General features: G+C 44.6%; 1 protein-coding gene across 4 annotated transcripts in view; it reads left to right on the top strand.

The window, feature by feature from the left end:
* Nucleotides 1–25002, top strand: part of LOC126456881 (phosphoinositide 3-kinase adapter protein 1) — a 474593-nt gene that overhangs the window by 328006 nt on the left and 121585 nt on the right. For 2 of the 4 annotated variants that reach the window (XM_050092702.1, XM_050092703.1), the window contains exon 1: nucleotides 15933–16077. The exons of the other annotated variants lie outside the window; for them this stretch is intronic. In XM_050092702.1, the coding sequence (XP_049948659.1) occupies nucleotides 16041–16077 (37 nt within the window). In that variant the 5' untranslated portion in view covers nucleotides 15933–16040. Of the gene's footprint in view, nucleotides 1–15932; nucleotides 16078–25002 lie in introns of those variants that run through there. 4 annotated transcript variants of the gene reach the window in all.

Raw genomic sequence — 25002 nt, 5'->3', positions numbered from 1 at the left:
ATAACCAACAAAAAATATTTCTGCTTTAGGTACAGGTTAAGTACTATATGGCACAAACAATAATACCTTTATCATTAACAGAAGAAACACTTATAATTTGTTACCAAACAATTAGACATAGAAAAAAGTAACTATGACCCCTGAGTTAGATCGTATTCTAAAGCATACTTTTTGTGCTTTGCATTATCATTCTTTAAATAATGTCTTCTAATTTTCAAGTGAAATATTATAAAAATTTACATATTATTATGTAAAAACATTAATTTGGAAACTGTTCGTTGTAACAGTGTTCTTCGTTTATTAAGGATTTGTCCCGTCGCCGAAAAAACGCGTTCGCAGGGCACTGATCTCGCTACTATGCAAAATCTCTTTAACACATATGCATATACATGAGGATATAACTGGCGACGCTCGTGCCACCATTTAAGCGAATCTTTTTTTCTATCTAAATACTCTTCATTGAGGTATTTATCGAGTTCGCGAATACCAACAGCAAGTTGGTTATCTGGTCTAATGATTTTTCTTATTTCTTGGTCATACTCGTCCCATATAGAGTCTTTTTCATTTTCATTCCTACTGCTACTAGAACAAGACGCCGAAGGGTCGCTAGCTGCAGGATCAGCCACTAAAATATCTCGATTCTCCCTCTGAAGTAACTGCACTCTGCCAACTTTATTTTTGAGGCGTTGTATTGCAGCTTCATAAACTTTTTGATTTCTAAATCCTCTATGTGTCAATCGGGGGTCCAGAATAGTACACTCAGCGAATAGAATGTTATTCTCTAAATCTTTAAAACGGTCTTCCATGCCTTTCTTGAGCACTGATTGCACAGCGATAATTTTTTATTGTTAGAAGCATGCTTCTGCAGAAAACTGTTGAGCAGGATACAAAACACAATAACCTTTGACAAAGTCACATTTCTTTCGGCACTTATTTCTACCGTGATTTTTTTAAAGCCTACTGCGGGCTCTCGCTCCGTCTCGTTATTGTCCGTTCGTCTTCCGAAAAGAGCGAACGAACTAAGTAGCGAGGTTATCCGTGAACTAGTTCGCGTAGTTCGCCTGTGGGAGTGTTCTTCCGAACTAGTTCGTTCGCGAACTACACAAGAATAGTCAGTTGCAGTTTACATATCACGTACTCCGCAAACCACTGTCAAGTGCAGACAGACAGACAGACAAACAGACTGAATGAGAACGTATTGACACGTCGAAGTTTCGAGTCTGTTCATGAACCATGCACTATGTTTACATGGAGCTCCCAAAACCGGATTTCGTAAACCGATTCCAGTTCATCCTTTAAGTATTTCAGTAGTGATTCTGAAAATGCGGAACTATATGTGGCATTTCAACAGTCGATATTCGCTCCAATGCAAATGTGTAACTTTTTTTGAAACTTGTTGTCGGGGACCTATTTTAAGACGAGCGAGGACTAGTAAGCGCACTTGCTTGTCTCCAAACGCGTGTGATTAGCGGTTTCCTATCCCCGACAGTGAATTCACCTTTATGTTGATTCACAGTTTAGCCATGTGGCACGATATTTCCGTACAGCACCTGAAATTTCGCTACACTTTGCGGGTGGAGGACATGCTAAACAACGTTCCGAAGTTTCTAGCACACCTGCTTATAGTATATTCTGCAGGTGCATCATCTAAAGTACACACACTTAACACACTTCTGTATAGCAGCGCGGAGTGGCCGCTTGGTTCGAGGCGCCATGTCACGGAATGCGCGGCCCCTCCCACCGGAGGTTATAGTCCTCCCTCGGGCATGGGTGTATGTTTTGCTCTTAGCATAAGTTAGTTTACGTTAGTTTAAGTAGTGTGTAAGTCTAGGGACCGATGACCTCAGTAGTTTGGTCCCTTAGGAATTCATGCTTCCTTGAACATTTGTATTGTCATGCTATGTTTTTTTTTCGTTTTTTTTCTTTTAGAAAAAAAAAATGTTTCAGCTAATATGGACTAAGTGACTTTCTGTGCAGTAACGGAGAAGTAGAGACATTAGGTTGAGCATAAGTTCTCTACCTGTAATATTTAATTTGACAGAAACAGCCACCCAATGTGCTCACTGAACCAGTAGTGGAACGCCACAAAAAAACACACACACACCAGAATCGCAAAAGCGATAATTGGCCGGTCTAGCAAAATAGGTTCAGGCCTTAACATGTAAACATGACAGCGATAAACGGTTTTCGGAATTCGGTTTTCACCTTCCGGAAGTCGTGTCGCGTGTAAACGTAGCAACGTTTACGTACCTAACTCGGTAAATGGAGGATGGCCAGTATCCATATATTGCAAAATCTTTTAACTGCGTGACTACTATCGATGCTAAAGATGTGTTGCATGTAAAATATCGATATCTTCAGTCTATCGGATTTTTGAAATTTGGAAAACTAGATTTTTTTTAAAAAAATGTAGTTAGGTGCTAAACGGAAAACTCTTATCATTAAAATTTTTTGTTTCAGAGATCTGTCGTTGTTGATTTTCAAAGACGTACATCATGAAGTTTGATTGATTGAAAAACATGTCGAATTTTTCGTTGCTTTTGAGTTACAGAAATTTTGCTGACTTGGTAACGACAACGAACAAGCACTACTAAGGTATCAGACAGAAAATAGGCATTGTTTGATAGAACACAACCTGAGGAATAAAGGATCGTTAATTTGATAATGCTGATAATAGAGAATTGTGTGGGAGTAAAATTTCTAGAGACCAAGGCTTGAATCCGGTACATAAAGTTTCAAATGGGTGTAAGTTGTAATGGTTGTGCCGAGACGAAGAGACATGAGCGCAATTGACAAGCGTGGAGAATCGCATCAAACCAGTCTCCAGATACCATACATTAGGGTTTCTTCCTGTTTCAATAGCGCATGGAGCGCGTGAAGAATGCTTAAATGCGCTATAATTTGTCTAATCTAATGTCAGTACGCAAGCGATATGTATGTAGCTGAAATACTTACCTTGTTTCTTCCCTTTGTAAGTAGGCTTATGTGGAGTAATTGGCGTCTATCTTTATGCAACGCTCCCCCGTGAGTCAAACGAACTTGTCGCCATTCGCACTGCCGTTCTTTGTATACATTCAGTGACGACTCACTTGGTATGGGCAGAGCCGGTTTAAGGCCCAAGCGACGCGTAACACAAACAATATCGAAAACCGACACGGTTGAAAGTCCACGAAGGGAAAGGAGGGGCGTCAAACGTTAAGTCGCTTCTGCGGAAAAATATTTTCGAACTGGCCCTGGGTGTGGGTGCCGCACACTTGTTGAGTATTGTGAGATGAGCCACACGAGTATTTTGTTGCCAATATCCTTTGTAGACAAAGTCAATTTTCCAAGTATGCCACCAATAAACACATGTCCGCCCACCTTAGCAATGATGGTGTGTGAGAATTCCATTTCATATTACCAAAAACTGTTGCCTCCAGGTATTTGTATGAGCTGATTTATTCCAGTAATGACTCACTAATATATTAGTCACAGCATAATATTTTCTACGTTCGTCAAGAACAATTTTAGTTTAAACGAGAGGGAGTGTGGGTCCTGAAAAGGAAATGCTGAACGTAATTATTAGCTGTCGACTAAAAAATTCAGCCAGATAAGCCCATACAAAGTAATTAAATCAACGTGTTTTACGATTACACAGTACTGAAACACAGACGTTTTTTATTGTTTATGTTGCGTGTCCATAGGTAATAGTCTAAACAACGTGCGCATAAATGCGGCCCAGGCAAAGAGAATGTTTTGTTCCTACACAGAGCAAACCGTCACGTCGCCGCCTCAAAAATTTGGAAATTTGTGGTAAGGACTATGGGACCAAACTGATGAGGTCATCGGTCCCAAGGCTTACTCCCTAATTAATCTAACTTAACCTTACGCTAAGGACAACACACACGCATGCCCGAGGGAGGTCTCGAACCTCCAACGGATGGAGCGCGCGATCCGCGACAAGGCGCCTGAGACCTCACGGCTACACCGCGAGGATTGGCGCCCCAGGCCCAAGCGATCGCCACCTAGTTGAACAGGGGGGGAGGGGAGCGTGGGCGGACGGGCGCGAAGAACTCACTTCTACCAGGACTGTATAGAAACGTATGCACCGCATAGGCTGACTACCGACTCTGTCTTCTGTATGACTTTTGGCCACCCAGTGTAAATCTGGATGGTCGGATGGGGATTCGAACCGTCGTCCTCCCGAATGTGGGTCCAGAGTCTTGACCACTGCGCCAGTTCACCTGGTCCAAGGATAATTTGGGCAGACATGTGAAGGAGAAACAGGCACATGCGTCCAAGACGAAGACAGCAGCTTCGAACTTACCGCATTGAGAAAACACAGCTCCTGTTTTGTACTGTCAGTTATCACACCTCCCCTTTGCTGCTAGTATACTAACAAACTTCCAACTTCATAGGAGTGTATTTGATGAAGACTTCAGTTGGAAAAACCATATCGTAGACCTCCTGAAACGTTTACATTTGGCTATTTATCCCATAATAATAATACTGTCAAATTTGCAGGTTTGAAAATTAGGAAGTTAACTCTTTTGCTTAGTTCCGTTCACTGATTTCTTATGGGGTAAATCCTCATTTAGTCAAAAAGTATTCGTTGCACAAACATGTAATAAAGTAATTAGAATTGTGTGTGGAGTTCACACATTACGTCTTGGCGGGCTCTCTTTAAGCAGCTGGGAATATTAACCACTGCCTCACAGCACATTTATCCACTTTTGAAATTTATTGTCAAGAATCTGTCAGTGTTTGAGAGAGAGCAATTCACTAGTACAACACAAGAAGGAAAAATGATATGCATTACCCATAACTAATCATAAAGGGGTGTAATACGCAGCTATCAAATTTTTTGACACACTACCAATGTAAATAAAGTGTGTGGCAGATAGCATAAGTGTTTTCGGATGTTGATTAGGTATGTTTCTCCTTAAAAACAACTTCAATACCATTACGAAATTATTGAATGGAAATAGTCATTTATACAGAAAAAACCATGGAAGTGGCCAACGTGTAGCAATCTAAATACATTTTTAGCCTCTTTTGTGTCTTTTCAGATGACATGTTCCACATCAGAACGTTTATCGTGAATATGGTCTATGGAACAGGAACCTAAGTAACTAACAATGTACTTCGATTAACAGAGAGGTTTTGTGCCAGCGCTGATACAGTCGCTATAATGAAACTTCCTAAGGAAACAGCGACTATCGTATAACAGGTGTAAAAAGATACAAAGGGTTATAGACGGGGAGACGCTTAATGAAACGCCTCTGGGTATCAAAGAGAGAATACGCGAAGCCTTCAAGAACTACCGCAGCAGAATGTTACTTCATTTAAGACGCTTCACGAAATCCAACGAAACTCTGGTAATTTATGGCGTCAGAGTGAGCGCCCGGAAATTCATGGACGACGTCCAAATGTTGTGCAGGAAATGGAAACAACCACTCTGCTTGAAACCTCCCCTTAGAAAAATTTATGAATTACTGTGCTGGTAAACCCCTTACATTAATTGATTTTCAAACAGCTGAGAAAAACTGAACGTACTCAGACATTTCTCTCTTTACTTATTCTGATCATCACTAAACTGACACACAATGTTTTTAGCGCAACGCAATCTGACTTTCAATAATCTCTACAAAAGAATGGCCCTCACTAACAATAACCTATACCTTTCATGAATCACTTACCTCACAAAAATCTTCGTTACTCGAATTACTGCAATACAGCGAGCGCCAATACTGCCAGCTAAATAAAGGATTCTAACTGATGGACACACGTCCAGATCGTCCGCTCTCAAAACTCTGCCATCTCTCTTACCACATCCACCACTGCTGGCGGCTCACCTCCAACTGCGCAACGCTACAATAGCGAATATTCCAACAATGCCAACCAGCCACAGACTGCACACAGCACAGCCAGTGATTTTCATACAGAGCGCTACGTGACGTTACCAACATAAAAACCTAAACAGCCTACTTACATAAAAACCTAAACACCCTACTCACATAAAAACCTGAACAGCCTACTTACATGCTGAATACGCGGAAGCACATCATTAATCAGTGACGCTAACAAAAACTGAGAGATCGTATTACTCCCGCAGATGGCCAGCCGTCAATATTCGCACCGAAAGTGACGCGTGCAGAGGTGCTCTGATTCCTGAACTGCTGCTGAGGATTCCCCGAAAAATGCGACTTCCTTCTCTCTTACCTAACGCTCGACCACATACGAGACATCACTGTTGGTTTCCATTCATCTGCCAATGGGGCCTCCCGGGCAACAATGCCATACGATCATTTCCATTTCCAACAGACTGCACTGCCGTCTCGTTTCCTACGGTGACGCGTATTAAATTACTTCTTTTCCTTAAACCTTTGTCACTTTCCGTCTTGTTGGTGTAGCGTCGGTTCTTCGGAATGCCGAGTTCACGGCTTCTTTCGCCTGTGGCCTTAAATATCGGTTTGAAAAACGTCGTTCCAGGGAGTGATCAATAATACAACATCGTTTATAGTGAACGCCTCAAATCTTCACGGCATATGAATGATAGGACATCCGAAACCTGAGAAATTTACGATAAGGAATGTACGAGGGCTGCTGAAAAGATAATGCCTCCGCATTTTTTATGTTAAGACCCTTAAAGGTTTTTAAAGTAATAACAAACGCTATTAACTTTCTACATCTTTATTCTTCATGTATTCTTTACAGACGAATGGATAAACTGGTACAAGCCGACCTCGGGGAGCATCAGTTTGGATTCCGTAGAAATATTGGAACACGTGAGGCAATACTTACCTTACGACTTATCTTAGAAGCTAGATTAAGGATAGGCAACCCTACGTTTCTAGCATTTGTAGACTTAGAGAAAGCTTTTGACAATGTTGAATGAAATACTCTCTTTCAAATTCTGAAGGTGGCAGGGGTAAAAGACAGGGAGCGAAAGGCTATTTACAACTTGTACAGAAACCAGATGGCAGTTATAAGAGCCGAGGGGCATGAAAGGGAAGCAGTGGGTGGGAAGGGAGTGAGACAGGGTTGTAGCCTCTGCCCGATGTTATTCAATCTGTATATTGAGCAAGCAGTAAAGGAAACAAAAGAAAAATTCGGAGTAGGTATTAAAACCCATGGAGAAGAAATAAAAACTTTGAGGTTCGCCGATGACATTGTAATTCTGTCAGAGACAGCAAAGGACTTGGAAAAGCTGTTGAACGGAATGGACAGTGTCTTGAAAGGAGGATATAAGATGAACATCAACAAAAGCAAAACGAGGATAATGGAATGTAGTCGAATTAAATCGGGTGATGCTGAGGGGATTAGATTAGGAAATGAGACACTTAAAGTAGCAAAAGAGTTTTTCAATTTGGGGAGCAAAATAACTGATGATGGTCGAAGTAGAGAAGATATAAAATGTAGACTGGCAATGGCAAGGAAAGCGTTTCTGAAGAAGAGAAATTTGTTAACATCGAGTATAGATTTAAGTGTCAGGAAGTCGTTTCTGAAAGTATTTGTATGGAGTGCAGCCATGTATGGAAGTGAAACATGGACGATAAATAGTTTGGACAAGAAGAGAATAGAAACTTTCGGAATGTGGTGCTACAGAAGAATGCTGAAGATTAGATGGGTAGATCACGTAACTAATGAGGAGGTATTGAATAGGATTGGGGAGAAGAGAAGTTTGTGGCACAACTTGACTAGAAGAAGGGATCGGTTAGTAGGATATGTCCTGAGGCATCAAGGGATCACAAATTTAGCATTGGAGGGCAGCGTGGAGGGTAAAAATCGTAGAGGGAGACCAAGAGATGAATGCACTAAGCAGATTTAGAAGGCTGTAGGTTGGAGTAAGTACTGGGAGATGAGGAAGCTTGCACAGGATAGAGTAGCATAGAGAGCTGCATCAAACCAGTCTCAGGACTGAAGACCACAACAACAACAACATTCTTCATGTGTACTTTTTTATTTCTCAACATAGTGACGCTGGCGATCAACATATTTCTCCCAATGAGAGACCAGATTTTTGATACCGTCACTGTAGAATGTTTCATTTTGCTGACGGAACCACCTCACCACCGCTTGCACCGCTCCATCAAAGAACATCAAAACGAAGTCCTCGAAGGTGTTCTTTAACTTTTTAACAGATGAAAATCGGATGGGACTGTACGGAGGATGACCGACGACTGTGAACTCAGGCGTCGTGTGTGGTCTGGCATTGTTACGTTGAAAGAGAAGGTTCAACATATGAGGACGAACTCTTCCGTTTCGAAACTCGGTTACAGCACGCTTTTTCTCACACGCTGACATATTTACGTCACACACCGCCATGTTACACGCTACAATTCAGAGTCCTCTAGCGGCAGAGGGCTGCAGACATGTACACTACTGGCCATTAAAATTGCTACACCACGAAGATAATGTGCTACAGACGCGAAATTTAACCGACAGGAAGAAGATGCTGTGATATGCAAATGATTAGCTTTGCAGAGCATTCACACAAGGTTGGCGCCGGTGGCGACACCTACAACGTGCTGACATAAGGAAAGTTTCCAACCGATTCCTCATACGCAAACAGCAGTTGACCGGCGTTGCCTGGTGAAACGTTGTTCTGATGCCTCGTGTAAGGAGGAGAAATGCGTACCATAACGTTTCCGACTTTGATAAAGGTCGGATTGTAGCCTATCGCGATTGCGGTTTATCATATCGCGACAATGCTGCTCGCGTTGGTCGAGATCCAATGAATGTTAGCAAAATATGGAATCGATGGGTTCAGGAGGGTAATACGAAACGCCGTGCTGGATCCAAACGGCCTCGCATCACTAGCAGTCGAGATGACAGGCATCTTATCCGCATGGCTGCAACAGATCGTGCAGCCACGTCTCGATCCGTGAGTCAACAGATGGCGACATTAGCGAGACAACAACCATCTGCACGAACAGTTCGACGACGTTTGCAGCAGCATGGACTATCTGCTCGGAGACAATGGCTGCGGTTACCCTTGACGCTGCATCACAGACAGGAGCGCCTGCGATGCTGTACTCAACGACGAACCTGGGTGCACGAATGGCAAAACGTCATTTTTTGCGGATGAATGCAGGTTCTGTTTACAGCATAATGATGGTCGTATCCGTGTTTGGCGACATCGCTGTGAACGCACGTTGGAAACGTGTATTCGCCATCGCCATACTGGCGTATCACCCGACGTCATGGTATGGGGCGCCATTGGTTACACGTCTCGGTCACCTCTTGTTCGTATTGACGGCACTTTGAACAGTGGATCTTACATTTCAGATGTGTTACGACCCGTGGCTCTACCCTTCATTCGATCCCTGCGAAACCCTACATTTCAGCAGGATAATGCACGACCGCATGTTGCAGGTCCTGCACGGGCCTTTCTGGATACAGAAAATGTTCGACTGCTGCCCTGGCCAGCACATTCTCCAGATCTCTCACCAATTGAATGCGGCTGGTCAATGGTGGTCGAGCAACTGGCTCGTCACAATACGCCAGTAACTACTCTTGATGAACTGTGGTATCGTGTTGAAGCTGCATGGGCAGCTGTACCTGTACACGCCATCCAAGCTCTGTTTCACTCAATGCCGAGGCATATGAAGGCCGTTATTACGGCAAGAGGTGGTTGTTCTGGGTACTGATTTCTCAGGATCTATGCACCGAAATTGCGTGAAAATGTGATCACTTGTCAGTTCTAGTATAATATATTTGTCCAATGAATACCCGTTTATCATCTGCATTTTAATGGCCAGGAGCGTAGACTGAGAAAATAAACACCAAAAGTGGTCGACGAGTGCTGCTATTTGGGACCAGTATAACTGGTGATGACTGAAGAAAACTGCACATAAAATGCGGACTGGAGAAATAGCAATAAAAGTTTTTTCTATATAATTTTATTTAGATCTAACAGAAATATAAGCAGTAGAAAGTCTTGCCTGAAAGTACTGTTCTGCAGCGTAGCCTCATTTACAAGTGAAACGTGGTAAGCAAAACAGTTGAGATAAAAGGAGAATAGATGCTTTTTATATGAAATATGTTGTTTCGTAAGAACGCTGAAGGTTAGTTGTTTACTTAGAATTAGTAATGAAGAGATACTGCATCGAATTATGAGAAAATACCTTCTGACGCAACTTGACTAAAAGACGGGACACATTTGCAGGACACATCCTGAGGTATTCAGGAACAGTTAATTTATTATTCTGGAGCAGAGCGAGCCAGGTAAATATCGTACAGGTGGATCAAAGGTTGACTACAGTAATCATGTTGATGTTGATGTGGATGTGGACTGCGGTATCCGTGCAGGACCGAAAGACTTGCATGGGATTGAACACTGCATCAGATAGCATTCGGACTGAAGACAACAACAACAGCAGCAACAACAACTACTCACACCTTATAGTACAAATAAAGGTCATAGTAAATGCTAATGTGGACCGTGTTAACACTGCCACTAATATATTATCGACTGCAGTAGATTATCCTTCCCTGTCCGAATCAGATTCTACAGTCGGCTAATCATGCGTGTTGCTTCAGAAGCATCTTACGATTCGACAATGAAGGATTTAATTGACAACAAATAACAACGGGCCACAAAATGAATTGTTTGTTGTTGGTATTGTTCCTTCTCCAAAAACCAGTTGGAGATACACTTCAATTTAGAAAAGTACCGCATGCCACAACACATAGCGAATTACTTCTCACCGAAAGCCGGCCGGTCGCAGGTTCGAATCTTGCCTCGGGCATGGATGTGTGTGATGTCCTTAGGTCAAGTCAAGGTCTGAGTCTAGGATACTGATGGACTCAGATGTTGAGTCCCATAGTGCTCAGAGCCATTTGAACCATTTCACACCGAAACTTACGGTACACTTCAACAACGTCACGAATAATTAAACTGAACATTGTATCGAAATGTGTGTCGTTCCATCACGATTATATCGAAACACGCACACCTAAACTCGTCTGCATGCCAAGAACGCTGCTGAACAACTAGTACTGATTAAAAATACTGCCTCATCAAAAGAATCCGGACATGTATTAGTTCAAAATGGTTCAAATGGCTCTGAGCACTATGGGACTTAACATCTATAGTCATCAGTCCCCTAGAACTTAGAACTACTTAAACCTAACTAACCTAAGGACATCACACAACACCCAGTCATCACGAGGCAGAGAAAATCCCTGACCCCGCCGGGAATCGAACCCGGGGGCCCGGGCGGGGGACGCATGTATTAGTAACAATTACTACGGCGTGCCTCCACCCTATACTACATGATGGTTGAGCTCCGCTGAATACACTTTCAGTGAGGTGCGCCAATGTCTGTCGAGGAATGACAGTCCATTCTTCGCCAGGACCTGATGCCAGAGAAGGTAAGTCGACATTTTGACTCATCCCAAAGGTGTTGCCCTGGGTTCAGGTCGGGACTCGGGTCACGGCAGTTCCATTCCAGGAGTATTATTGTGCACAAACTATTAAGCCCAATAAGAGGACCGCTGTTGGCTCTGCACATGATGCCAAGTAATGTTCTCATAGCATTCCACAAGCCCAAATCCTTCATTTGGGTTGCGACAGGATACAGCGTAATTCCTCACCCTAAATCATTCGTTTTCAATCGTCCACTGTCCACTGGTGTGGCTGTTTACACCACCTGAAGCGTCGTTTACCACTGAGTACAGAAATGCGTGGCTTATGCGGAGCTTGCTCGACCATCCAGTTTTAACTCCCTACTAACTGGACTTCGTACCTCACAGGTTCCGCAGATTTCATGCAATTTTTTTACCTTCATCCTTCGCAACGTTCGATGGTCCCTGTTCGTGATTACTGGTCTGGTTTTAGCTGTGGTTCTTCCGTCACGTTCCACTTCACAAGCACACCACCGAATGGCAACTTTGGGAGCTTCACAACGGTTCGGACGTCCCTGACGGATGTGTTACTTAGTTGACGTCCAGTGAGTAGTTGACGTTCGAAGTCGCTGAGCCCTCTTGACCTATCCACTCTGCTAGTACTGCTTCTCTACTGGCAGTGTTCCCTGCCGCCATTTATAATGGTTGGTCCGCCTGTCGCGACGTCAAGTGCTAAGTCCCGCATTACATAGGAGTATCCGGATACTTAAGATCGCAGAGTGTAAAGTGTTTTCGCTTCATCTCTACCTACATCTACATAGATACTCCACAAGCCACCGTACTGTGCATGGCCGAGGGTACCTTGTATCACTACTAGCCATTTCCTTTCCTGTTCCACTCGGAAATAGAGCGACGGGAAAACGACTGCCTATATGACTCCGTATGAGCCTTAATTTCTCATATCTTATCTTCTTGGTCCTTACGCCGAATGTGTATGTTGGTGGTAGTAGAATCGTTCTGCAGTCAGCTTCAAATGCCGATTCTCTAAATTTTCTCAATATTGTTTCTCGAGAAGAACATCGCCTGCACTCCAGGGATTCCCATTTGAGTTCGAAGCATCTCCGTAACAAATCTAGCAGCCCGCCTCTCAACTGTTTCGATATCTTCCTTGAATCCGACCTGGTACGGATCCCAGACATTCGAGCAATACGCAAGAATAGGTCGCACCAGAGTCCTACATGCGGACTCCTTTACAGGTGAACCACTCTTTCCTAAAATTCTCCCAATAAACCAAAGTCGACCAGTCGCCTTCCCTGTCACAGTTCTCACATGCTTGTCCCATTTCATATCGGCTTGTAACGTTACGCCCAGAGATTTAAATGACTTCACTGTATCAAGCGCCGGCCGAAGTGGCCGAGCGGTTAAAGGCGCTACAGTCTGGAACCGCACGACCGCTACGGTCGCAGGTTCGAATCCTGCCTCGGGCATGGATGTGTGTGATGTCCTTAGGTTAGTTAGGTTTAAGTAGTTCTAAGTTCTAGGGGACTTATGACCACAGCAGTTGAGTCCCATAGTTCTCAGAGCCATTTGAACCATTTGAACCCGTATCAAGCTGGACACTATGAATACTGCATCCGAACATTGTAGGTTTGGTCTTCCTACTCACCCGCATTAACTCACATTTTTAAACATTTAGGGCTAGCTGCCATTCACCACACCAACTGGAAATTTTGTCTAAGTCGTCTTCTATCTTCCCACAGTCACTCAACTTCGACCCCTTACTGTACACCACAGCATCATCAGCAAACAACTGCAGATTGCTGCCCAACCCTGTCGCCCATCTCATTTATGTATACGGAGAACAACATTGGCCCTATCACACTTTCCTGGGGCACTCCTGACGATACCCTTGTCTCTGATGAACACTCGCTTTCGAGGACAACATAACCGGTTCTATTATTTAAGAAGCCTTCGGGCCACTCACATATCAGTGTACTTATCCCATATGCTCGTACCTTCGTTAACGGCCTGCAGTGGGGCACTGTGTCAAATGTTTTCCGGAAATCTACAAATATGGCATCCGCCTGTTGCTCTTCATCCATAGTTCGCTGTATATCATGTGGGGAAACGACAAGCAGAGTTTCGCACTAGCGAATGGTGATTCGTGGACATAAGCTTCTCTGCCTCAGGAATGTTTATTATATTCAAACAGAATACGTTCACGCATTCTGGAGCAAACAGAAGTTAGGGATATTCGTGTCTAATTTTGCGAGTCCGTTCTTTTACCCTTCTTGTATATTGGAGTCACCTGCGCTTTTTTCCAGTCACTTGGCACCTTGTGCTGGGCGAAGGATTCCCGAAAAAATACAAGCTCTGCGGACATTGGATCCTGCTGCATTAAATGCATGTCTTCAAGTTTCTGAAACGAATAGAGCTCCATCGTCGACATTAACTGTAAAGCTCGTAAACCTCCCCATGGACAAGGCACAGACGATTGTGGACTGTTGTCAAGGCAGCGCCATCAACGTTGATGCGAAAATGTTCAAATGTGTGTGAAATCTTATGGGACTTATTGCTAAGGTCATCAGTCGCTAAACTTACACACTACTTAACCTAAATCATCCTAAGGACAAACAAACACACCGATGCCCGAGGGAGGACTCGAACCTCCGCCGGGATCAGCCGCACAGTCCATGACTGCAGCGCCCCAGACCGCTCGGCTAATCCCGCGCGGGCAACGTTGATGCGGCAGGTAATTGTCCACTATGACACATAAGCAGTTTACATACAGATCCCTCACTTGTATTACTCATTGAAGACCTCGTCCCACTAGAAAATTTGATTTCTGACCATTGTTGTCTGGTCCCAAAGTAGTTTTAGTACCCCTATAGTCTGTTCAGTTTTGAGTCTAAATATTTGCTACGCTCTATACTTTAATGACTGTAGAAAGAATGTTACGAAAGGTGGGAAACTACTCCTAGGTGGAAGGTGCGACAAGCAACACACTACTGTTTACCTGAGGGTCGAACGTCATTCATCTCTGGTCCATACATACCTTAAGCTAGTTTGTGGAGTAGATTTAATGCAAAAGATACGAAGCACATGGCTGCGATGTTGTCCACTGTTTTCTAACCCAGTTGCAGTTGGACAATACAACGTGTTATTAAGAAGGATTTTTAAGTACCAAAAGACAGTGTTACTGTATACATAGTATGCCGAACGGATTCTTCAGCATCTATCTATATAATATGACGTACTAACTTTTGAATTTTATCATTATATAGAACACACCTCTGATACTTTCGACTATACTTCCGGTGTAGCCAGCGAGTTGCAGGATAGGGCATGTGCCATCACACTCCTCCCTCCCTCCTTACCTAGAAACAAGTTTTTTGCGTAGATTCAGCATCAATTTGAAGAAAGGCAGATCATTAATGGGTACTTTCTAGCAGCAAGTGCAGCCAGAAACTTCTGTCGTGGAATCTAAAAACTTTTTCGCCATTCATTGCGAAACTACTCTGAGTTTCCCCTCCCCCTCCCCTCCTAGTATCCTGGGTACGGTTTTGGAATGTAGTCGAATTAAGTCGGGCGATGCTGAGGGAATTAGATTAGGAAATGAGACACTTAAAGTAGTAAAGAAGTTTTGCTATTTGGGGAGCAAAGTAACTGATCATGGTCAAAGTAGAGAGGATATAAAATGTAGACTGGTAATGGCAAGGAAAGCGTTTCTGAAGAAGAGAAATTGGTTAACATCGAGTATGGATTTAAGTGTCAGGAAGGCGTTTCTGAAAGTATTTGTATGGAGTGTAGCCATGTATGGAAGTGAAACATGGGCGATAAATAGTTTAGACAAGAAGAGAATAGAAGCTTTCGAAATGTGGTGCTACAGAAGAATGCTGAAGATTAGATGGGTAGATCACATAACTATTGATGAGATATTAAATAGAATTGGGGAGAAGAGGAGCTTGTGGCACAACTTGACTAGAAGAAGGGATCGGTTGGTAGGACACGTTCTGAGACATCGAGGGATCACCAATTGAGTATTGGAGGGCAGCATAGAGGGTAAAAATTGTAGAGGGAGACCAAGAGATGAATACACTAAGCAGACTCAGAAGGATGTAGGCCGCACTGGGTACTGGGAGATGAAGAAACTTGCACAGGATAGAGTAGCATGGAGAGCTGCATCAAACCAGTCTCAGGACTGAAGACCACAACAACAACAACAACAACAACAACAACAATAACGGTTTTGCCTTGCAGTGTTCATTGTAACTTTGGCGACGAAATCGCAAACGAGTCTGGGTTGGAATTGCTCAGGTAAGCTTCCTGTAGTGCCTCATTACGTGTTTCGAGCGTGGACGATGCACTTCCTCAGGTTCCAGAATTGTTACGGTGCAAAAAGTTGGCGAGAAGGAGCGCGCAGTGGGGCACTAGTGGCCGCTACAATAGCAGGAAGCTGGCCGACCCGAAGGCGCGCGCGGACTTCCTGTCTCGCGCGCCAGCCAGTGCCAAAGATATTATGACAGAGAGCGCTGCCCGCCACGCCACGCGACGCGGCGCCGCGCCGTTTGCTCTGACCAGTGTAGTCTGCTTGGGGAGTGCGCCGCGGTCGGACGTACGTTGTAGCGAGCGCTTCGGAGAGAGCGCCAGTGCGCCGTCGGTACTGCGCAGGCGCGCACCGGCTCTGCAAGTTGGTGCGCAGGCGCGCGATGCGGTCGCCGCAGCAACACGCCGCTGCCGAGCAAGGTGAGTCGCGGGCCTCTTCGGAAGTTCCACGGCCTTAGCAGGCGCGCAGAGGTCTCGGCCAGAGTGAAAGTGGCCGTCAGATGGACCGGTACGAGACGAGAAAAAAGCGGAGAAAGCTGCTCTCGGGGGGAGCGTTGCGTCGCGTCGTGTTGGCCGTGCAAACGAGAGAACGCCGACGCGCACAGGTTTCCTTCTTTAGAACCTGCTTGGCGTATGTCGTTAACTTATGTGCAAGCAGTAATTTGTTTTCCCCATATATGTCTGTGTTCAGCCAGTTATGATTGACCAACGTCATTAGGGAAACTGTTACGAGTTTGATTTTCCGCTTTATTGGTACATTTTCCCCCATGAATAAGGGACTTGTAAAATACCTTTGAGTCCGACTTAGCACACGTCTACACGTTTACCTAGAAAGTGTTGCGTGGTGAAACTCAGTAGTAGCTCTGTATTATATCATATATAACGTTCCGGCCGCGCGGGATTAGCCGAGCGGTCAAAGGCGCAGCAGTCATAGACTGTGCGGCTGGTCCCGGCGGAGGTTCGAGTCCTCCCTCGGGCACGGGTGTGTGTGTTCGTCCCTAGGATAATTTAGGTTAATTAGTGTGTAAGCTTAGGGACTGATGACCTTAGCAGTTAAGTCCCATAAGATTTCACACACATTTGAACATTTTTTATAACGTTCCGTTTTCATCGAGTCGTTAGGAACTGAATATAGCCAAGCACTATTCAGTTCAGAATGAGATTTTTCACTCTGCAGCGGAGTGTGCGCTGATATGAAACTTCCTGGCAGATTAAAACTGTGTGCCGGGCCGAGACTCGAACTCGGGACCTTTGCCTTTCGCAGGCAAGTGCTCTGCCAACTGAGCTACCCAAGCACGACTCACGCCCCGTCCCCACAGCTTTAGTTCTGCCAGTACCTCGCCTCCTACCTTCCAAACTTTACAGAAGCTCTCCTGCGAACCTTGTAGCTCAGTTGGCATAACACTTGCCCGCGAAAGGCAAAGGTCCCGAGTTCGAGTCTCGGCCCGGCACACAGTTTTAATCTGCCAGGAAGTTCCACTATTCAGTTCAGTTTATCTGGATCAAATTTCGATAGCTGTATGCTACAATGACACTTGAAGACCTCTTTTTCTTTCAGTAGCACATTTTAAATTTTGCAACGGGAGAAGCATTTGTGTATGACAAAATTGTAGCACCATTTGGCTTATCCATTGCATTTGACAATGGCCATCTGATTAATTGCGCGTGCACACGAAGAAACTCCGAGTTATATGTGTATTTAACAGGGCACATGCCTTTTTGAGACATAAAGAGAGAGGCAAATGATCTTTTGTACATATCGATCCTTCTGGAAGACCTACATAGTTCAGTTTCATTCAGAAAATTACCCGACGCTTCTGTTGTTGTATTTAACGAAATCTGGACTTACAGCTTATTGGGAGTGTCAAAGATGAGCCTAGACACCCTGAAAACTGTGGATATGTCAATACTAAGCCCCGTTTTAGTTTATGTTTACATAGTACCCTTTTGTCATGCCCACCCTGTCAAGTGTAGACTGAAGTTTCAGAGATACTGTTATTTCGGGCTGATTTTACAAACTTTACTAAGATCCACCAGGTTAGCCGAGAGCGCTAACGTGCTGCTGCCTGGACTCGGGTAGGCGCGCCGGCCCCGGATCGAATCCGCCTGGCGGATTAACGACGACGGCCGGTGTGCTGGCCAGCCTGATTGTAGTTTTTAGGCGGTTTTCCACATCCTCCTGGGTGAACACCGTGCTGGTCCCCACATCCCGCCTCAGTTACACGGCTCGCAGACATTTGAACACTTTCGTACCATTCCATGGATTACACTGCTCGCAGACAGTTGGGGTACACTAATTCCGTCCCGGGGGGTACAGGGTGGCAGCAGGAAGGGTATCCGGCCACCCCTTCCACTAACATTACCAAATCCGATTAACCATACTGACCCTGCCTAACTGCAGCAAAAGGCACAAGTGAAAGAAAGAAAGAAAGAAAGATGGTTGGTTTGGGGAAGGAGACCAGACAGCGTGGTCATCGGTCTCATCGGATTAGGGAAGGATTGGGAAGGAAGTCGGCCGTGCCCTTTCAGAGGAACCATCCCGGCAGTTGCCTGGAGTGATTTAGGGAAATCATGGAAAACCTAAATCAGGATGGCCGGACGCGGGATTGAACCGTCGTCCTCCCGAATGCGAGTCCAATGTTTAACCGCTGCGCCACCCTGCTCGGTTAGAAAGAAAGAATTACAAACTTTACTAAGGTTGTAGGTTCAAATGGCTCTGAGCACTATGGGACTTAACTGCTGAGGTCATCAGTCCCCTAGAACTTAGAACTAATTAAACCTAACTAACCTAAGGACAAAACATACATCCATGCCCGAGGCAGGATTCGAACCTGCGACCGTAGCGGTCCCGCGGCTCGAGACTGAAGCGCGTAGAACCGCTCGGCCATAGCGGCCGGCAAGGTTGTACGGTAGACCACTTTCAGAGATGGTATAAGAACCAAAACAAGGAAAAAGTCTTGCAAACGTGGGTTCTAAAATGCATACTTGAAGAGGTACAGGCACTTTTTCAGTAGAAGCGACATTTCACAGTAGCGAAGATGAAAAAGTGCTCATAGTTCTTAAAGGTATGAATAGTAGATCCTATGTTTACTGCACTTTTTTCCTTGTTATGGTCCATACCACCGTATCTGGGAGCTACCTACCCCACAATCTCAGCAACAACAGCGCCAGTACACTTATTCCATTGTGAGAGGTATCGGAACGATTTTCGCTTACAATTTTAGACTCGGTCGTTTCTGGACCAGGGTCCCTTAAAGTGATACATTTACCTTTCTTCCCCATCCCCGAAAGTCTGCAGCATAATCACGGAATTACCCTGTGTATACATTTTTTAGGAAAACTAACTAAAAAAGCATTAAAACAGGTTAAGTATCTTATTTTTGTATCGATACAGAAAAACAGGAATAATCCGTTTTTTAATTTATGGGTGTCTTGAGGTACATATGCGAATTTTAGTACACAGAGCTGCCACTACAGTCATCAACAATGGCTGTAACCTGGCAAGGCATGGAGTTGAACTGAGAATGGATAACATTTATACGAGTACGTTACATCATGCTGCGTCAACTCTATGCCACAGCTTAGTGGGTAGAGTTAGGTGCAGGTCTCTCGAGAACGGGTGACCCGGGCAACAGTCGAACACCGCCTTAGGGAGGTAGGTGGGGACAACACAGGCAACATGCGGTCATTCGTTATCTTGTCGAAGTCACGGGGACCTCGAAGACAGGGGACAGCCACAGCCACAAGTTGGCTACGGTCCACATTACCGTCAATAGGACCATGCCCAGTAAAGTCTAGTAGTGTTCAAACCAAAATTCGGTTTGGGGATGGATTTATCTATTTTACAAGCATTCTTGTTCTTAAATCACAGTCCAAAGATCAGAAGTTCTTCTCCTTTGCTGCAAAGCAAGATGTACCCACCGGATCTCTTGTGGAGCAGTTTCCTTCTGATCTTCCCCATCTCGTACCTTCGACAGTGCTAGGTCATCCGCCTTAGGAACAGTTTCCCCATTTCGAGGACAAGGAAGTATCCTCTCTTGAGCCCTTCTAGGGGGCAGTTGCCTCGGTAAAGGAGCGTCCCCTTATCTCCGGCCACTCTTGCTTCTTGCATCCGTTAACCGCTTCCTCCACCACCGAGAAGTGGATGTCAGGATTTCCCTTGCATTGGCTTAGGAAGCTCGACGGCGTTTCGTAGAATCTCCGGTAAATTTGGAGAGGGTGTACAGACATTAGGGCCGCGCGGGATTAGCCGAGCGGTCAAAGGGGCTGCAGTCATGAACTGTGCGGCTGGTCCCGGCGGAGGTTCGAGTCCTCCCTCGGGCATGGATGTGTGTGTAAATGATCCTAAGGGATCATTTAGGTTAAGTAGTGTGTAAGCTTAGGGACTGATGACCTTAGCAGTTAAGTCACATAAGATTTCACTCACAGACATAAGAGGAACAGGTTTAATTAGCTGATATGAATTTTTAGAGTGTTGCCGCTCCTTGGAAGCTCATTGAGCTAACAATTGGTGATCTCAGCACTATTCCCATTATCCAAGTGCTTCCGTGCAGTGTACGTCACGACATAACATCCAACTAAGTAGCAGCTCTTGCGTGAACATCCACTTAACACACTGCGTAGCTGTCTTCTGTGTTTCTTAAGCAGGCTAGCTAGCTTAAAAAGCTGATACAGCCCATTCTTTGTTCTTTTATCTGAAACTGTTATCTGCACTGATGCAAGTGAGGCGTGTGTTTGCTGTGAAACAGCTCTGTATTTACTGAACGTCATTACGAGAACACTCTGAACTCTGAAGTGAAGTTGCCGCCGTCATACTGGTTTCCTTGTGTAGCAGAAGGCTGGAAATGGTATGATCTATGCCACTAGGGATTACTCCTCAGCAGAAAAGTAACGGATTGTTCTGCTCGCTCAACAAATCACAACTGTCAAAGTGGTGGTGGAGGAAGAGGAGGAGGAGGAGGAGGAGGAAGAGGAAGAGGAAGAAGAAGCTGTTGCCGCGATGAAAATGACTCGTAGCCAGGCGGAAGGATGGCGCCAGCCAAATGGACGGTAGATCGGTAGATGGACTGAAAAGCTCTTTGCTGGATTCCAAGGGAGAAGAAAAGACAGAGGCTATGCCATAACGCAAGGCACCCAGCTTTCATCACATTACCAAAGATCCAGGAAGATATGGATGAGCACAGGTTAACTTCTTAATGTGTAGAAACAGAAAGCACTGGATGTCAAATAGGTGGTCATGTGAGTAGCTGTAATGCCGCCTCTCCACACCCTCTCCCTCTTTCTACACTAACTCAGATTCCTCATTGTGACGTCACTGTCGCTGCATCTCGATCGATGCGAGAACAATTACGGCGTCTGTAAGGAGCGACAATGCGCAGCTAAGCATCTCTGGGCTCAGCAATTAGTTTTATGTCGGCTTGATTTAGAGTGCGCTCCAGCGCAGCAGTGGTTGGTCGGTCGTGAACTGTCGATCAGAGGAAGTAGTCGAAAGGTACCCAAGTAGTGTACTAAATACTACAGTCGCATTTTGGACCAAGTATAAATAACAATAATAATAATAACAATAACAACAATAATGGACAGAAATTCGTGATGTTGAAATTTTATTCGAATCGCGTAACATAGCTTTTGTACTGTAAGTTAACATTCGGGCAGAACAAAGCAGCGAAATCTCAGTCTGTTGTGCTTAGTGAAGTCAACACAGCTCATACTCGTATAGTACTAATTAATCCATAATCGATAAAGAGAGGGTAAGTTATCAACGAAGTAAGGAAGCAAGCATGGGAGCTCAGAATTTCACAACTGGCGACGGTGCCGAGACAGTGAGTTCCTCTAACTACTTACTACTGGGCTGACCCGCGCTCACACATGCAACCGTAATCGTCATTGTTGAGCCGAAAGGTGGTTAACCACGCATTGTTGCATCTCACACAGGTTATATTTGCTCTCTCGCCGATAGAGACGCAACATCACTCAGTGTCAGAACGTATTTACGAATGTCAACGACAGGAACTGTTGTTTATATAAACAGATAACAATTGCTGAAATAATATAAAAAATAAATATTTGACGTAACATGATCACAGGAAAATGTTCGCTTAAGTAAATTGATAATCGGGCATGTATTTTTGTCACAAATTATCAATCTCACATACACACTGATGAAAGATTAGTTTTCATTTTAGAAAGAATAACTTTTCCATATTAACCGTTATTATATTAAATGTATTTGTTCACCAAGATCTTGCCGGCCGAAGTGGCCGTGCGGTTAAAGGCGCTGCAGTCTGGAACCGCGAGACCGCTACGGTCGCAGGTTCGAATCCTGCCTCGGGCATGGATGTTTGTGATGTCCTTAGGTTAGTTAGGTTTAACTAGTTCTAAGATCTAGGGGACTAATGACCTCAGCAGTTGAGTCCCATAGTGCTCAGAGCCATTTGAACCATTTTTTTCACCAAGATCTCGATTTCCGCCACTTACGTCATTTTCACATGGTAGCTCTCCATGATATGCATCAATACACGTTTCTTTTAGGAGGCTACTATCCTTATATCAACCCTGTTTATGTATCTCATATTTATGATAACACAAGAGTCTGCGTCGTTTTTGTAGAAGACCTTAGCACTTCATTTAATAATTGCCATCGAAGCCATGTCATATGCACAAATAATTTCCACCTTGTCTCCATCTGTCTCACCTGCGGAAATTCCCTATGCAGTGATATCGTTTCGACAGCAGTTATTTCATAAGTGTTACATTCTTCTATATATGTGAGGAAGACTTCTGCCTTATTGTACACATGTCAAATTTAATCATAGTTGACACGAGGGCAGTGTTTTTTTCAAAGGCACGATGCATTGACGCATTTCATAGAGAGACATCACTTGAAAATGGTGCAGTAGGCCGTGTCGCCTTTTCTAAAATGTTGCATCACTTAGAACGCGAGAAAACATTAAGTAGTTCCCAGCTGTTAACTAGGGGATCATATGCGTGGCCTTCCGCTATACTTACATTGTCACATAAGCAGTCGTAGCGGGGAACACTTGTCACTACCATTGTTTGCCCACCCCATTACCCCTTGTGTATCCTTTGATGTCCCTAATTTTATCCCTGAGCTGTTTGTTGGATTTACTTGTAGGAAAGAGCAATGTATTCTGGGAATTGACTGTGGCTGTAGGTTCTCCGAATTTTGCGAGCTGTCCTTCGTATGTGTGTATGTGTGTGTGTGTGTGTGTGTGTGTGTGTGAGTGAATTCCTAAGGGACCAAACTGCTGAGGTCATCGGTCCGTAGACTTACACACTACTTAAACTAACTTATACTAACAACAACACACACATACATGCCCGAGGGAGGACTCGAACCTCTAGCGGGAGGAGCCGCGCAACCCGTGACAAGGCGCCTCAAACCGCGCGGCCACTCCGCGCGGCAGTCCTTCGTGTAACGCTGTACGCTGTCCTTGAAACGATTCTCTGGGAGTTATTTAGCCACTTTGTAATGGCCTTGTGGTTTCTACCGGGTATTTCTCTTCTGAAACTGTTGAATTTCTCCGGTCAGTGATAAATGATAAAGATGCCAAAGAGACGACCTTATTCAAGAGGTGAAAGGCATGAAACGTATTCGCATTTGCGAATATGAAACACCTCCAGCTGTATAATTGAATGATGACCGCGAAAATTTTTGCTGGGCCGGGACTCGAAGCCGGATTTCCCGCTTTGCGCAAGCAATTGCCTTAACTGCTTCGGCTATCCGTGCACAACTCACGGCCAACCGCAGACTCCCATATTTTGTCCTTCATGTATCGTACCTGCACTCGTACATCCCATTAACACTATTCCCGTACAGGGGAGACATCGTGTTTCTACGAGGGTCACTCCGAAAGAAATGCACACTATTTTTGTAAAACTACAGTTTTCATTCTGCATGTGTAAAAGTTTTACAGTGTGTAGATACATCCTTCCCGCTTGTTTTCAAACTTAGTTCAACCTATTCCTGTTAGTGGCGCCGTCACAGCATGTCTTCAGGATGTCTGCTACACTTGACGTTCGTCAGAAGCAACGTGCTGTCATAGAATTCCTGTGCTGTGAAAACGAGACAGTGGGAAACATCCACAACAGGTTGAAAAAGGTGTATGGAGATGCTGTCGATCGCAGTACAGTTAGTCGGTGGGCAAGCAGGTTACGTGATGAAAGCGGGCACGGCAATATTGAGGATTGTCCTCGCAGCGGCAGGCCTCGTACTGCACACACTCCAGACAATGTGCAGAGAGTTAACGAATTGGTGACTGCTGACAGACGCGTCACAGTGAACGAATTGTCACGCTACGTTGGGATAGGGGAAGGAAGTGTTTGCAGAATACTGGAAGTGTTGGGGTTAAAAAAAGGTTTGTGCCAGGTGGGTTCCCAGGATGTTGACAGTGGCTCACAAAGAAACAAGAAAAACGGTATGCAGCGAACTTTTGGAACAGTACGAGAATGGTGGAGATGAATTTCTTGGAAGAATTGTGACAGGTGATGAAACATAGCTCCATCATTTTTCACCAGAGACGAAGAGGCAATCAATGGAGTGGCATCATGCAAATTCACCCAAGGAAAAAAAAATTAAACCACACCTTCTGCTGGAAAAGTTGCAGATACGGTGTTTTTCGATTCCGGAGGACTCTTGCTTGTGGACATCATAGCAAGTGCAGCCACCATAAATTCTGATGCATATGTGACGACACAAGAAATTTAAAGCTCGACCGAGTCGTGTTCGACCACATCGGCAAAAGCAGGATGTTTTGCTGTTGCACGACAATGCACGGCTACATGTCAGTCAAAAAACCGTGAAAGCGATCACAAAACTCGGATGGACAACATTGAAACACCCGCTTTGCAGTCCTGACCTGGCTCCATGTGACTATCATCTCTTTGGTAAACTGAAAGACTCTCTTCGTGGAACAAGGTTTGAAGATGATGACTCCCCTGTGCACGCTGCCAAACAGTGACTCCAACAGGTTGGTCCAGAATTTTACCGTGCGGGTATACAGGCGCAGGTTCCAAGATGGCGTAAGGCAGTCGAGAGGGATGGAAATTATGTGGAGAAATGAAAATATTGTTCCTAAAGGATGTATCTACACACTGTAAAACATTCAAACATTTAGAATAAAAGATGGATTTAAAAAAAAAATAGTGTGCTTTTCTTTTGGAGTGACCCTCGTAAGTGGCAGGCCCGGTATCGGGCGATAAATACGATAGTGCAGGGCCTGTGTTACTCAGAAGTACAACGTAATGTCCCTTCGGACTTGCGACATGTGCGCCTGTCCGTAGGAACATTACATCATACTGCTTCACAACACAGCCACTGCAATT

The sequence above is a fragment of the Schistocerca serialis genome, chromosome 2 (assembly GCF_023864345.2).
Source record: "Schistocerca serialis cubense isolate TAMUIC-IGC-003099 chromosome 2, iqSchSeri2.2, whole genome shotgun sequence".
NCBI classification, from domain to species: Eukaryota; Metazoa; Arthropoda; class Insecta; order Orthoptera; family Acrididae; genus Schistocerca; species Schistocerca serialis.
The sequence above is the reverse complement of the archived record's forward strand: the minus strand, read 5'-3'. Positions and strand labels throughout refer to the sequence as shown.